Source organism: Brassica oleracea, chromosome C3 (genome assembly GCF_000695525.1).
Source record: "Brassica oleracea var. oleracea cultivar TO1000 chromosome C3, BOL, whole genome shotgun sequence".
In the NCBI taxonomy this organism is placed as follows: Eukaryota; Viridiplantae; Streptophyta; class Magnoliopsida; order Brassicales; family Brassicaceae; genus Brassica; species Brassica oleracea.
Window position 1 is genome coordinate 14,245,582 of NC_027750.1, and position 14,962 is coordinate 14,260,543.

General features: G+C 34.3%; 3 protein-coding genes across 4 annotated transcripts; 1 reads left to right on the forward strand and 2 right to left on the reverse strand.

The window, feature by feature from the left end:
* The first annotated feature begins 1,741 nt into the window (after positions 1–1,741).
* Positions 1,742–3,900, forward strand: LOC106331396 (transcription elongation factor B polypeptide 3). 2 transcript variants are annotated; one of them, XM_013769740.1, is made up of 9 exons: positions 1,742–1,859; positions 2,073–2,270; positions 2,344–2,481; positions 2,580–2,658; positions 2,733–2,795; positions 2,923–3,001; positions 3,081–3,137; positions 3,232–3,357; positions 3,465–3,900. In XM_013769740.1, exons 2-9 carry the CDS (start codon positions 2,094–2,096, stop codon positions 3,772–3,774), a joined length of 1,029 nt encoding a protein of 342 aa, XP_013625194.1. In that variant the 5' UTR covers positions 1,742–1,859; positions 2,073–2,093; the 3' UTR covers positions 3,775–3,900. The 2 variants fall into 2 exon arrangements, with proteins under 2 accessions (XP_013625194.1, XP_013625195.1); XM_013769741.1 differs by having other exon boundaries at positions 1,771–1,859; positions 3,235–3,357.
* Positions 3,901–6,323: 2,423 nt separating this feature from the next.
* LOC106332544 (transcription factor PAR1-like) lies at positions 6,324–6,979 on the reverse strand. The gene has a single exon (XM_013771011.1). It carries the CDS (start codon positions 6,886–6,888, stop codon positions 6,535–6,537), a length of 354 nt encoding a protein of 117 aa, XP_013626465.1. The 5' UTR covers positions 6,889–6,979; the 3' UTR covers positions 6,324–6,534.
* A 3,749-nt stretch (positions 6,980–10,728) lies between these two features.
* On the reverse strand, positions 10,729–14,435 carry LOC106329298 (mitogen-activated protein kinase 20-like). The gene is made up of 10 exons (XM_013767935.1): positions 14,313–14,435; positions 13,127–13,535; positions 12,901–13,028; positions 12,748–12,807; positions 12,524–12,673; positions 12,297–12,452; positions 11,987–12,198; positions 11,805–11,906; positions 11,134–11,736; positions 10,729–11,030 (listed from the first exon to the last, which is right to left on the reverse strand). Exons 2-9 carry the CDS (start codon positions 13,521–13,523, stop codon positions 11,160–11,162), a joined length of 1,782 nt encoding a protein of 593 aa, XP_013623389.1. The 5' UTR covers positions 13,524–13,535; positions 14,313–14,435; the 3' UTR covers positions 10,729–11,030; positions 11,134–11,159.
* Positions 14,436–14,962: the final 527 nt, after the last annotated feature.

Genomic DNA, 14,962 nt, shown 5'->3' on the forward strand with positions numbered 1-14,962 from the left:
ACTAGCCTAAAATTACAATTTTTCAAATACTTAGTTAGGTCCAAATACATCCAAAAAAAACCGGTCCGAACCCGATCCGAAAATCCAAATACCCATGCCTAATTATAATATGAAATGATATAACATAAGAAATATAATTATCTTTTAAGAAACTATTTTTAGACATTTATAACATACTCTTTTCTTATAAAATATAAGTTATTTTGGAAGTTTTTCCTTAAAATATATGGGGATTTACATTAAAATGAAGAGATTTTAATTTTTATTGATAAATGTGAGATATGTATTAGTACGTTATGTATCTTGATATATCGTGACTTTTGTGGATTTTTTACCATGATATACATTTGGTTTTAGAGTTTTTTTGGTATTTTGAGGAAAATAAGGAATAAATTCCATTGAAATTCGATGACCGAAAAAAGAATTACATTTTATTTTATTTATTTACAAAAAACTAACAAACTAAAAATCCCATACGTATATAGTTGTACTGTTGAACGTATATTGATAGTGGTAGCTAGTTCGAAATATATATATTTAGAATAATAATATCTACAGATTCTTATTTCTGAAAAACAAATACATAACCACAGAGAATCATTGATTATCTCTAACAGATTTTTTTAAAAAAAATAGTAGATAACACGTTAACAACAATAAAATGCTAAATAATTAATCAAGCAGATATTTAAAATCCACATATATAACCAAAAAGAGTTTCAACAAAATAAAACCTAGTTTTTCAAAAAAAAAAACAAAAAAAACCTATCAAAACAAAAGTAACTGATAGCCATTCATTCCCTTCATAATTCATAAACATTAGGTTTTCTTGGTGCTTGACCTTGATCATCAAGCTCGTGGATTGTATAGATTCGTGGGTTGTAATTCAGATGCAGAATCTTTTTCAGCTTTATGACTAGACGACATCACCGAGCAAGCTTTACCACATAAATAAGAGCCAAAAAGGATAACCACGACAGTTAACACAGCCATTACTCGAAATAACACTTTCACTCTGTCTTCATATGGTGATGTATCCATGGCGTTAGCGATCCAAAACTTCAACCAGTTCTTGTGTATCCTGATTAGATGAATAATGCCTCTTATTGTGAAAGTCTTTGTAGAATACATATATATAGAATAGGATATTTATTTAGTATAATTTTGGATAAGTCCCCTGTCTAATATCTTCCCTAAATTTAATATCAGATAAATCAGATTTATATATTCCTTCAAAATCTAAAATAGTTCTAAATAACATTTGTTACAAAATGTTTTCGTTTTTAATTTTGATACGAGTATCTCGTCTTTATGTATATTCTGATAAATTAAATTAATAAAAAATATATAACATGTGCTTAGGTAATTTTCAACAACAGTCTGACCGATATTATTACTAATATTATTATTTTGGAACACTAGGGTAAACCATCCAAGACTACTTGGCTTGCCTGCTTTATCAGATTTGAAACATCGTTTTCGTATTGGTCCTCTCTTATAGGCAAATGGCCTTGCAATCTCTGACCAATATAATTTAGACTATAAAAGAAACTAAAACTATGAGACGACGTCGTATCGCGGAATCCGCTTCGCAGAAGACTATGACAACGACATCGTATCACCCAAATTCGCAAAAGACCCACACTCCTAACGCGACCCATAGTCGTGATTGTAAAACGCAATTTTAGGAACACAGTCGTGATTTTAAAACGCGAGTTTAGAAAATCGCGTTATTCTAGAATTTTATTTTGTCAACACAAAAAGGCTTCATCGTTAACGATTATCCATCTTCTTCTACGGGGAAGAGGAAACGTCTCTCCGATCGCCGAAGAGAGTATCTGGACCTGTTTCCTTCGTGGGTCAGTCTTCGATTCGCCTCTCTTGTAACGCATCTACTGTTTTCGATTTGGAATTGGATTGCTAAATTCGAAATTGATGGATCAAATCATATCTTTGAATCTAGTGATTTGGATTGTTTATTAAAGTTTATCTTTTTTTTTATCATCAAGCTGAGACCTTTCTATATTGATGGGATCAAATTGAAAGTGTTTTGTCTTTTTCGTTGATTGTAGAATTTGGAAAGAGAAGCTGATATGTTGCTTGAGAGGCTCTCCAAGAAACCACCTTCGCTTGTTGATCTATGCGTTAGGTTAGCTATTGATAATGTACGCTACATTGGGTACGTTGGTGGCGTTGATTTTCAGCTCCTTGAGAAGATCCTGCAGCACTGTACGTTGGAACAGCTCATGCATATAGAGGATTCCACTCAGGTAAGATTGATTTAACTGTATGTTGTTTGATGGTTTCCTATCTTTAAGTTATGTGTTGTTTTTGTTTTGTTAGGATACTGATCTTAGTCCTGTGACTAATGAGTTATGGAAGAGGTTCTATGAGAAGCAGTATGGTGCTAAGAACTTGAGTTTTGTCATGGAGAAGATGGAGCGGAGTAAAGTCAGTTTCAAGTGGAGAGAGTTATATGAGGTTGGTTTTTGTTTCATCATCAACTCTTGATGTGATTAGATATAGAAGCGTTTAAGTGCTTAAAAGATATAATAGCCATTGTGGGTGTATGTATCCAGGCAAAGTTGAAAGTTGTGGAAGAAGATGAGAAGGAAGCTGTTGATCGACTTAAGCAACGCTACAAGAATGAAGACGCAAGTACGATCTCTTGCAAAATTGATTTTCTATTATGGCCATTTGATAGCATGTTCTTAACGAAAATATATTGTCAGGGAAACAAAGTCGTCAAACTAAGCTCTGCGCAAAAGCTCCTCCAGTGAAAAAACCTTTCTGGGGTAATAATCTCTGTGTGATTCTTTTGATTCATCTGGTCCAAAAACAGTATGCTTCATTCATGAATCGGTTTCACCATTCTTGCGTTTTGTACTCAAAATGGTCTTCTGTGGAACGGTTTATCTGCAGGTAATAGTGGAACAAGTTACAATCTTTCGAATGTCAAGAGCAACATCATGAAGAAGGCCAAACTAGATGTTTTAAAGAGGTTAAACAGATCCTTCACCTTTACAATGTACAATCACAAGGCTTACCAAGTCTTGTATTAATCATTTTCTTGATTACAGTCAAGAAGTGAAGAATCTCACTGCAATTAAGAGGAACACGATTCAGAAGGGTTTCAGGTAACAACAGTCTCTATCTATAGATCCGCACTCGTTTTCGCCTAAACCAATGATCCGGTCTCTTACTTTGTTAACCAAACTCTGCATTGTCTAGTAGTTCTGCTTCAAAGAGAACCGGCTTATCAGCAAACCTGCCTTCAACATCAAGAAGCAACTCTTGTGGCGAACAAGTGAAAAATCTCACTGCAGTTAAAAGGAACACAACCCAGAAGCCTTTCAGGTAGACACAATATGATCTCTTACAAATACCCCTATGACTTTATCTATTGATCCTCTAAACCGTTGATCGGCTCTCTAACTCCATTGACCAAACTATGTCTTGTCTAGTATTTCTGCTCCAAAGAGGACCGGCCTATCCTCGACTGCGCCTTCGACTTCAAGAAGTGGTGAAGGGAATCTACCTCCAAAGAGGATCAAATGCCTTCTTGGGGCTGCTCCTTCAACTTCAAGAAGCAACTCTTATGGTGAAGGGAATCTACCTCCGAAGAGGATCAACAGCCTTACTGGGTCTGCTCCTTCAACTTCACGAAGCAACTCTTATGGTGAAGGAAAACTACCTCCAAAGAGGAACAGCCTTCCTGAGGTTGCTCCTTCAACTTCAAGAAATACAGCCACCAAAAGAAAACATGTAATATAACCTATGACATTCTTTTCTGATCATATTTATTCAAGTGTATCGTTTGCATGCGTGCTTCAAGTTTCGAACTTTTGTTGCTTGAGGATAAGCAACAATAAATCTTTAAAGATTCTGCAATTATGGTGATTGAGATGTTGCTTTCTACTTATTGCTCTGTTTGAGAAATCTCACAACAATAGTTTATATGAAGAAATTAGAAAACAAACGATTCGGAAACTAGAGGAAGAGTGTGAGAGAGGTTAGGGGGAAGCTTGGAAGTAGCCAGAATACCTAGAATGGTCAAAAGAGAGTATGCGCTTGAGAATCTGTGAGAGTGGTTTTTGGAAAATAAATTAACAACCAATTCGACTAATTAGTTAATTTACCAGTGATTAAAAGATTAAGAGATGTTGAATATAATATAGTAACTTCATGTTGAATGTAGGCTTTTAGTATACAGTGTCATATTCATATTCATGCATTTCTCACACCATGATCTCCTGTTACAATGCAACGAAAACACGCTTTTACTGAAACAAAGCAACCAAAGGAGGAATTACATGTCATGGCAGCAGTCAAATGAGTGAAACAGAGCTTATATGGTTCAGTTCTCAGATGTCAGCACTCCAAAGTGTAACAGAGCTTCATGGCACACATAGTGTAAACAGAAAACAAACCAATCTGCTTAACAATGAAAGGCTCTTCATCTCAACTCATCGGTTCATTTATATTTGATTATAGTGAAACAGAGGTTTGTTCTCTGATGTGTTTCTCTTATGCTCTGCTATAAGGTTGATATCTTGTTTCCACAACGAAACATCTTCTTTCTTGGTAATCAGCCATTCCTTTTTTTTGGGGTCTTAACTACTCTTCAAATTCTGTTCCATGGTATTTACTTTATTATCTTTCTAATTGTGCATCATTTTGAGATAATCAGAGGGAATATTATTCCCAACATCATTTTAGTTTTAGACTTTTCGATTTGCAAATTAATCTCTAAACTTTTATATAATTTTGTCTTGTATTTAAAAATATTTATAATATGTGTGTTTAGTCTTTATATATATAATAATGATATAGATAAAAATTGGGTAAAATTTGTAAGTTTTTTTAAATAAAAAGCATTATTAGAATTAATTAATAGTAAATATTAATTAATATAATATAGTTATAATATTCATTTTGAGGAAAAAGAAAAGTAAATTGGAGTGAAACAAAAACTCATTAATTTTTTTTTTTTAAATTGATGTAAACCATTAGAGATGCCTTGATGTACAATTTATTCTGTGGTTTTATATGATTTACAATTTACTATAAATATCTATTATTTATAAGAGTTTTAAGAGTTTAAACAATAGTTACATTAATATATTTAGAAAAATTCCCTAGGATGACTTTTTTTTTTAGTTTTTGTTACAAAAATAGCTTTTAATGAAGAAAATGATCAAAATAAGTTTTATTAATAGATAAAAATATATTTTTACCATAGGGTTAACTAATCTAGACTTAGAGTTTAGAGTTAAGGGATGGAGTTTTGAGATAGGGTTCTAAATTAAAAAAAATAAAAATTAAAAATTTCAAATAAAAAATGAGCTATTTTGGTCATTTTCTTTCTTGAGAGTTATTTTTGTAACAAAAACTTAAAAATAGTTATCTGAGAGAATTTCTTTGATATTTATGACAACTTCATTTAATGTCAGCTAGATGAGTACAATATTCTAAAGCCATGTTTGTTTTAAGGTTTAACACAAAAGAGAAAGAAATTAAGTTATATATGACTAAATAGATTGTCTTGTATTATAGGCATTGTTCTAAAAATCGGTATATGCAGCATCAAATAAGTCTTAGCCGAAATGAATTTTTTAAAATCCAATTTATATGAGTCAAATTGGTATAAATCATTTTAAATCGGTATTAATCAGTTTAAATTGATTTAAGTCAATCTAAATTAATATAAATATGTTAAATCAAATGTTAGTATAAATCCATAAATTTGTCTAATTCATTTTGTTTTGTATATGTAATTTTGATATTCCCTCAGAGTAATTTTATAGTTAAACTCAAAAACTAAATATCTTATATAAATGTGATATACATATATAAAATAAATCAATAATTGTTAGACACATGAGTCACACTTAAGCTCTGAATAATCTGTCGCTGGTCCTCTTTTACGAAGCGTTTAGTTACCGTTTCTTGAACATTGATTGTATGCACAAGAAATACTAATATGAACTAAGTTCTTAGACAGTTTTGACCTCGGATCTTAAATCCAGTAAGTTCATAGTAAGCTTAAAAATATCGACCGACAATGGAATTCTTTGTTCATGTGCATGTGAAATGAGCTCATCTAAAATAAAAATAGGACACATTACCACGTAACATGAGCTTGCTCAATATCATTAATGCCAAATCTCAAAATGCAAGTGCTACCTCATGATCCAATTTAATTTCCATATGGCTGCCAACTAAACATTAAAGTTTTATAACTACACTCTCTACATTATTAGTTATTTTCGATATTGTTATATACTACCACGTAATATATTGCATTCAACACTTCTCATAAAAAAATCATAACTCTAAAATTAAAAGATTTTAAGTCTTGCTAAAGAAAAAGATTCTGAAGAAAAAAAATGTTGAGATCTCTTTCCCCATATATTAAAGCTAAAAAGCCATATTTAAAAGGAAGAGTTAAAAATAAAATAAAAACTGACTGAATTTTTAAAAGAAAATTCTAAAGAAAAGAAGGAAAATCTTGGTGTCATCCATCATCATCTTTCAACCTCCGAACTTCATATCTTGTTTATCTAAGCGTTGGATAAATGAAGTGAGGACTTTAATGGTTTTGATCTGACATTGTAGAGACATTATGTAACCAGCTGTCTCTTCGAAGAGCGCGTCCACACCAAGCGCCGTTCCTCCGGGAATAATCCTCTGTAATGCCTCAATCTTCTCCTTTAGCTCTTCTTCTTCATCATCTTCTTCTTCACCGGACACACACACGCTTGCCTTGGTCTGCGACAATCTCCGTTTGGTTCTGCGCTCGAAACCAGCGTCGCGTGATTTCACGGCGGCTGAGGACAACACCGAAATAGATCTAGTGTTGTCGGAAGTTGCTAGAGTTTTCTCCATTGTGTGTGTGTGAGAGAGAGAGAGAGGAGTGAAATGCTTGAGAGAATAATGATAAGTGAGGAAAGTGCATGTGTGAATGTGTGTGTATATATAGATTTAGTGGACAAAATGGCTACTGTAGTTTTTTAGGCCAGTTGCCCAGTTCAATACATTGTACTTTGGTTTGTAATGAACTGATTTGTTTTTAAGTAAATAAACAAGCTGAGTTTAATTAGAGAATAAAGACAATACTATCGGTTTAGTGTTGGGTTTGTCTGGTCTCTGACCCTCCTAGTTACATTTCTTGCATAGTTTAGTGCAATGGTTGGTTAGGAACGAATTTCAGTATGGTTAGACTAAAGATACGATGTCAAAAACCCTATATTTAGTTTTTATTTATTAAAAAAAAACTATACTTAGTAATGAGAAATTGTTAATATTGCCATCAAAGCTGGGTCCAGTTGTACGTTTTTCTATATTATATTATCCTCGTGTTATACGGGTTGTGTATTTCTTTTTATTTCTCGCTTGTGTAACATAGAATTGGATCTTGAAAAAGAGACTTGGTTTTTCACGTGCCATGTCGACTTGTTTAGACAATAGTGGCCACGCACTCACTTAAGTAGATCATGCTCACATCTAAATTGGGTTTTGTTTTTATGAAGAGCGAGGTATTAATCTAGTAATGACTCAGCAATTACTGAATATTGTATGTGTTGTTACTACAGGCCGGTTAAGTAATAGTAAAGCGTTTTTTTTTTTGCATATGAATGTAATAAGTCCAAATAAACGAATATTTGTAAAGAAAGAATATTATATACTTATACATGTAAAAGGTTGATCTTCTATTTTACCATTTGCAAATTCTAACAAAAGATAAAGACTATTAGTTCTAAAGTTAGAAGAGGAAATATTATTTTAACTTCAAACACATAAGTTAGACGACGACAAATCCTAACCCTATAGTGAGTTGATGTAACCAGTACGGAACGAGACATTAGTGTAAAGAAAAGACAACGCGCGTGGAGATAAGGAGAATGACCCAGTGCTGCATGTGCATAGGAACAAGGGAGTGAAGAAGAGGGGACCTACACGAAAGCCCAAAGAGAAGGAAAATGTGAGAGAGAGCACATGTGCTCTCACATGATAATCTCTTGAAAGACCCATCCCCATGTGCCCCTCTCTATACACACCCAATGGTACATTAATACATACTGTAATTGTATGTCTGTATACATATCTCGATGGATGAGAACGAGATCTAATGGATACTCCTACTCTAGTAAGAGATAGTGAAGTGGTTCGTACAATGGGGATCTATCTCATCTATTACTTGCTCATGAGATTATATCGGGCATGGTGGCCACATGTCACTCCCGTGGGTCCTCCACTACCAATGTCTTTAATATTTTTCTTGAAACTCTGAAATATTCAATAATCGTTTCATTAGAATCCGTCAATAACAAGAAAAAGAGACAATCAAGTTAAAATAACGTATGCCAATTTCAAATCTAAAAAGGAATTGAGACAATTCATTAATTTATGATTTCGCATGTTTTAATAAAAAAATAACCAAAATGACAGACATATTAGCACGAATTGTTCATATAAATACATCGATTAGTAATTTTTTTTATAAAGGTTGCATTTGGTCAATAAAAAAAATATAATGTTGATTATGGATTTTAGATAGTAGTAGACTATGATTTCATTGTTTGAGAAAATACATAACTCGATTAAAAAAAATTTAAGGCTTTATTGAGAGTGTTTATATATTTTTAAGAATATGTAAAGAAAACAAAAGAAAATAGGAAAATGTTTCCAAGGAGGGGACGAAGAGGGGTTTGGTTTCTCGGGATTGAGATTTACAAGAATCGGGTGCCTTTCTCACTTCACCATCTACCAAACTGACACTTACCCAATTCTAGTATCTATTTATTTATGTATTTCAATTTACATTAAATATGTTACAAAAATAACACACTGTTGAGAAATTCAATTTCAGCTTTTTTCTTCTCAGACATCTTTCACATTCATCTTGGAATAATCAATCCCATTCCATGTCGTTTAGTATCTTTTCTCTAGCTTTTTCAAGAGTTTCAAATTCTTTTTAATGATCAAAAGGAAAAACTAAATATTCTTGCTTATTGCTAGTGCCATATTTGTTGTTACAAACTAACACCGAAACTGTGACGGGTTTTGGTTAAGACAAGACAAGATGTCTTTTAGAGATGAGGAAGGAGAGGAACGAAGAAGCGATAGGGAATGGTTTGTTTTAGCAAATACAAAATACAATTATATTGGTCGAGGAAAGTTTTTCTCTAAGGCTGGAGATATGGGCCAAGCCTGTGGACCCATCATGATGGGTGATCTCTAGGACAACGCTTACAACATTGTGGTCCCACCGCGAACGTTATTTGTCTCCTTTCTTATCCACATTTGGTTGTGCAGTGGGAGTGGGATATATAATTTGAAGCATACGTGTAAATTTTCTGATTAATCGATGGTATTTGAACTGAGACCCAACTAATTCTTTCAAAAAGTTGATACTGAAAGGTAGTTCAAAAAAAAAGTCGATACTGAGGAATCGTTTGATTTCAAATTTTTTAATAAGACCTAAAACATGATTTTATATTCTGACCAATTAGTAATAACTTAGTTGTCCGGGAGCACTTCGGTCAAGTGGCAAGGAGAAAGGTTTGGGATGCCAACGCGTTTCAAATTTGATTCACCTGCTATACGAAACTAAGTCACATTCTTCCTGGATATCTAACATGGATATGGGCTATTGTTTTCGATCCATTTGAATATCCAGAAAAAATGTCTATCCATGGACTGAACCTCCACTTGAGAATTAGTCTGGACCTTTCCATAGGCTCGGGATACCCCAGGTTAATAAAAAGAATAACTTAGTTTCTAATATGATTTTTTTTCTAATATGGATATATTAGTTTCTAATATGATTCAAATTTAAAACTAACGGGGTTTACGACTTGTCTTAAGTTCTCTTCTTTTCACTAGATTATCAAAAATTGGTTGTATATAACCCGAATTTTCTTACATATATTTTTGCTGCAAAACATTCAAACAAAAAATAATAAGAGATTCTAAAGAAAAAGAACAGAGCTCTTAGAGATCACATTTCTATTTTGTGAAACCACAAACTTCTTCAATATGAAAAGAGGTTACTACAATTTATGGCTAGAGATCTTAAGCAATCACACCACCTGCTTAAAATTAAATGGTAAGGTTGCATACGACCATTTTTAATGGTCTTTTATTCTGAGGGAAAACATTTTCTAATAATGCATCAGTTTTGAAAAAAAAATGAGTTTATGAATAATGTTCTCTCAAATCCGAGAGAATACTATTCACAAACTCATTTTGATATTAAGCTTTTCTATTTATAAATTAGCTCTTAAATTTTTATATAATTATGTTTAATATCTAAAAAGATTTAATATTTATGTTTTATACTTTAAAAAAAAATGTTAGTACTTTAGTAATGTAATTATAAGTTTATATCAATCATTATATCCTTTTTAGAAACTAAACTTATGTTTATATTGAAGATTTAGTTCAAATAAAATTCTATTTGGGTAAAATTTGTATGTTTTGTAAAATAATAGTAAGAATTTTAAAATTAATAATAATTAGTAATAATATAAATATTTAAAATATTTTTTAATGGAAACCATTAGAGCAAAATATAAACTAATTTTGAGTTTACCTCATTTTCCTCATTTTGAAAAAAAAAATGAAGTAACTATCGGAGATTCTCTAACAAATTTTAAACCACAATACTACGTATCTTATTACTTGAATTTGTTATTACTTTGGAAGGGAACATGTTTAAGAACAAACAAGAGAACTATACTGTTTATAAGGAAATATATACACGAATTGTTTTCTTAAAGATGAAGTGACAAATGCAGCTTTCTATTGCTTTCTATTTCTATCGTGATATTAGAAAGAACAAAGTGATTTCTGTGTAGTATGGGCTCTTACTACCACATGTGTTGGTTGTGCCATCATCATCATCATGCGCATCCACAGTAAACTCTGCTACATCTTCTGTAGCCAGCAGTTCTCTAAACGTGAGAACATCAGAACCTTGCCTGTCGTTTCTATATGCCACGATTATTTAACATCCATTTATTTATCTGTCAGAAATTGAATGGATCAACATTTATAATAAAAAAATCAAAACAATTTTGCTGTGTGGAAGGCAAATTTCCTTCTTTAATGGCAGAAGTTGGAACATACTATGTTCTGTGTGAACAAGGCCCGCTTTAGTACATGTTTGACATGCCGTACCGAACAGCTCCAACTTTCCGGTGAGCAGAACCACCAGGAGCAGCTGCAGCCGCTGCAACTCCTATTCCAGCGGTCGCCTGTAAAAGATTTGTATCGATTATGATCCGGTCACTCCTGTTTTCAGCCTTGTGCAATCCGGTTCGAGACAAGATAAACGGGTTGTTATCTATGTTGATGGCGACGTCTGGAGAGTATCTATTGTACTGAGATATCTGTCTTGCCTGCTTCTCAGACTCCATGGTTGTTGTTCTCCTCTCTTGTTGCTTTCCCACGGTTGCTGCAGCAGACTGTTGTGGAAAGGGAAGAGCAGTGCTGCGGATTAATGATCTCGGGTCATATGCTTCTCTGCTGGTTCTGCCATTGTCATAAGGCGCCACCGGGCCCATGAATGTGATTGGTTTGGTACCTGAGAGGTTTCTTTGAGGTGCTTGTGATGTTGTGTATTGATTAAGAGGAATGTTTTGAGTAGTTTCAGGGTTCAATGTGTTTGTGTTATTCATAAGTTTTGGTTGCCCACCTCTTGCAACTGCGGTTGAGTGTATAACTGTAGATCTGAAAGCATACAAACACAGAGTCAGAACGATATTATGCGTTCCAGTTACCAACATGGTAGGTCTTACCTGGGAAGAGAGGCATGTTTCCTTTCTAGAGGTGCCACAGGGCCAGTTTTCCCGCTGTTTTCTTCAAGATGCGCAAACTGTCTCCTGAACTGATCAACAGCACTGCATAACAGTATAAACCAATGTCAGAGACTGGATGTAAGACAATGCTGGTTCAGATATGCAATCACAGATATTAAGACCTTGGATAGAGAAAGTTAGTTTTATCAGCGCCGTTCATGTGATCTTTTAGCAGCTGAGGATGGTACTCAAGTATCTCCCTGGATATTAGCTCTCTGATATCCTCTTTAGTCACTTTTCTTCTCTCGAACTCAAATTCCATCTTAGTGATGGGTTGACATGAAGGCTCCCTCTCCACTTTCGCCAATCCCTTGAAATATGGATCAGCAAGTGCCTAATGATATGCAAGTATTAGAAGAAGAAAAAAGCAGTTTAGTGTGTCATCTCAAAAGAACTAGAAAGCTGAAACTTGTAGTAGATGTTAAAAGCAACCTCTTGAGCAGTTGGACGGTCTTTGGGATCAAAAGCAAGAAGCCTCTCAAGCAACTTCAGAGACAAAGGATCTGCGTTTGGAAATTTCTGAGTAAAAGGAATGGGTGGCTTTTTCCTCATGCTTGTTAAGTACCTCCTTGCCTTCTCATTCCTTACCTGTATCATATTGCTTTTAAGATTTTTGCATAAACTCAATACACTCAGTTAAAGAAGAAGAAGATCAGTACCCGGGAGATGGTGTCCAGGGAAGGTGTTCCTAGCAGATCAGTCATTAGATCCAGTTGGTGAACCACATTCTTTCCAGGGAAAAGTGGTTTTCCCATCAACACTTCCGCAAAAATGCAGCCTATACTCCATATGTCAATTGCTGGTGTATACTACAAAAAGCTACATCTACCGAAAGTTAGCTCCCAGTAATCAAAAGATGCTTTATAGAGAATCAATAAAACACCTTTGAGTAGAAAGATCCACAAAGCTCTGGAGCTCTATACCATCTTGTAGCAACATAGTCCTGTAAATATCATAGAAAATAAGATTGAAGAGAGTATCAGATCCTGTTAAGAGAATAAAAAGGACTCTTAAAGTGCTAAATTTTGCAACTCACTGTCCAGATGATTGTTGTGGGAGTATCATTGAATGCAACTCTTGCCAACCCAAAATCACAAATCTTAAGTTTACAGTTTGCATTTGCCAATATGTTCTTTGGCTTCAGATCTCGATGGTAAACATTAGCTGCATAACAACCGAGGAGGTCCATGAGTTTTACACAGACACAGAGAGAGATTCAAAGATGAGAAGACTAAAGTCACAGAACAAGAGAAATGGATTACCTGTGTGAATGTACTTGAGTGCACGCAATAACTGATAAAGGAAAAACTGGTAATGCTCTCTTGTCAAATCATCATTGGCTTTAATGACTTGATGAAGATCAGACTCCATGAGCTCAAACACAACGTATATATCTTTGAACTCTCTTCTCGAAGGAGGAAGCATGATGTGCTTGATCTCAACTATATCCGGATGCCTTAGGAGTCTGAGCAGCTTTATCTCGCGGAGAATCCTCGCAGCATCGGATATATGCTCGAAGATATCGTGTATTTTCTTTATGGCAACTTTCTCACCTGTTAGAGTGTCAACGGCCGAGCAAACAACTCCGTAGCTGCCTTTTCCGATTCTTTCTTGGATTTTGAATCTGGTGGCGTCGCCGTAGTCAGAGAAGAACTCCATCTCCAGATTATTCTGTTAAAGATAGGTTTTAGAAAATCAGGACACATAGATTGCTACAATAATACTTCACGAACCTTCTGAACTACTACTAGTATGTGTGAAAGCTATTGCTCAACGAGGTTATTACAAACTTCATTTTTTTTCTCAATCAACCTACTCTTTAATCCTTGTCAAGAGAAACACATTATAAACCACCTTAAAAGTTCCCAACATTAACCTAAGGAAAGCAAAACCTCATAGTTGAATTGAATTGATCCACCAAACAATGCCATATGAGCTACAAAGCACAATGGACCAACACATAAAATTTCAGACACGTGTTAAAAGATTCAGACAACTGACAGAAGGGAAATAATCAGACATAAAGTCAGAACTGCCATTGCTAATAAAGAAATTGATGCTTTGGAGCTCAAAACTCACGCAAAGTTACACACAAGAATAAAATATGATGCAGAAGGTTGAGATTAATCAGAGCAGATAAAAAGCTGATGCTAAAAGGGACGGCTAAAGAAGCATCTAGGCAAATGTGAAAAAACCTGAACAAACAAAATAAAACTCGCTACCTTGCAATGAGTTACAACATCGTCATGCGTTGTAGTAGTTAGACACACTTGTAACGTTCATCACAACAAAAATATAAACTCACAAACAGAATATCAGAATTGCCCAAAACGGTAAACAAAGGATTAACCGCAACAATCACATATCAATAATATCTCACCGTAAGCCATTGTTTTGATATATAATTGGATCGAATAAACAGAAGATTTTTTCACAATAATATCTCACCTTCTCTCTCTCTCGACCAATTGGTGAAAGCAGAGTGACAACAGCATTGCTTTAAGCGCACGTTTTCGTCAGGAGATCTGATCACCGACACACAAGGGATTGTGAGGAGAAAGAAAGAGTGACAATTGAGAGGAGAGAGAGAATGGAATCTAGATGGATCTCTTCTTTATGGTGCTGGTAAACTTTGCTGTTTAGTAAAGAAAGTAAAGAAGGGAAATAAAATAAGTCAACTTCTATTTAGGACATGACTGTTTTTTCCGCTACCAAAATTTTTACGGATGAAATGCCAGATTGAACTGATACTGTTGGCCAATCGACAATACATTCTTTTCAAATTTACTCTTTGTCCCTGATCAGTCTCTGTCCACTCTAAGGAAGCCCCGTCTCACGCGAAGGTGATAGGTCATGCCTTCAGAAAAACTTGTTCCATCTTAATCCACTTCAGGTGCTGGCCCAGCTGTCGTGTCTAGCGCTTAACAGCGTTTCAAAACAATCATACAAACTCCTATAAATCGCTGCAAACTTTTTAAAATCAAAAGCTGGTTCCAGTTAGCGTTTGCTTTTGCGGACGGTTGCGGGAGAATAATTTTTTTTTCTTTTTCTCAAAAACGATATAAATACAAAAATAAAAATATTCAATAAAAAAATTA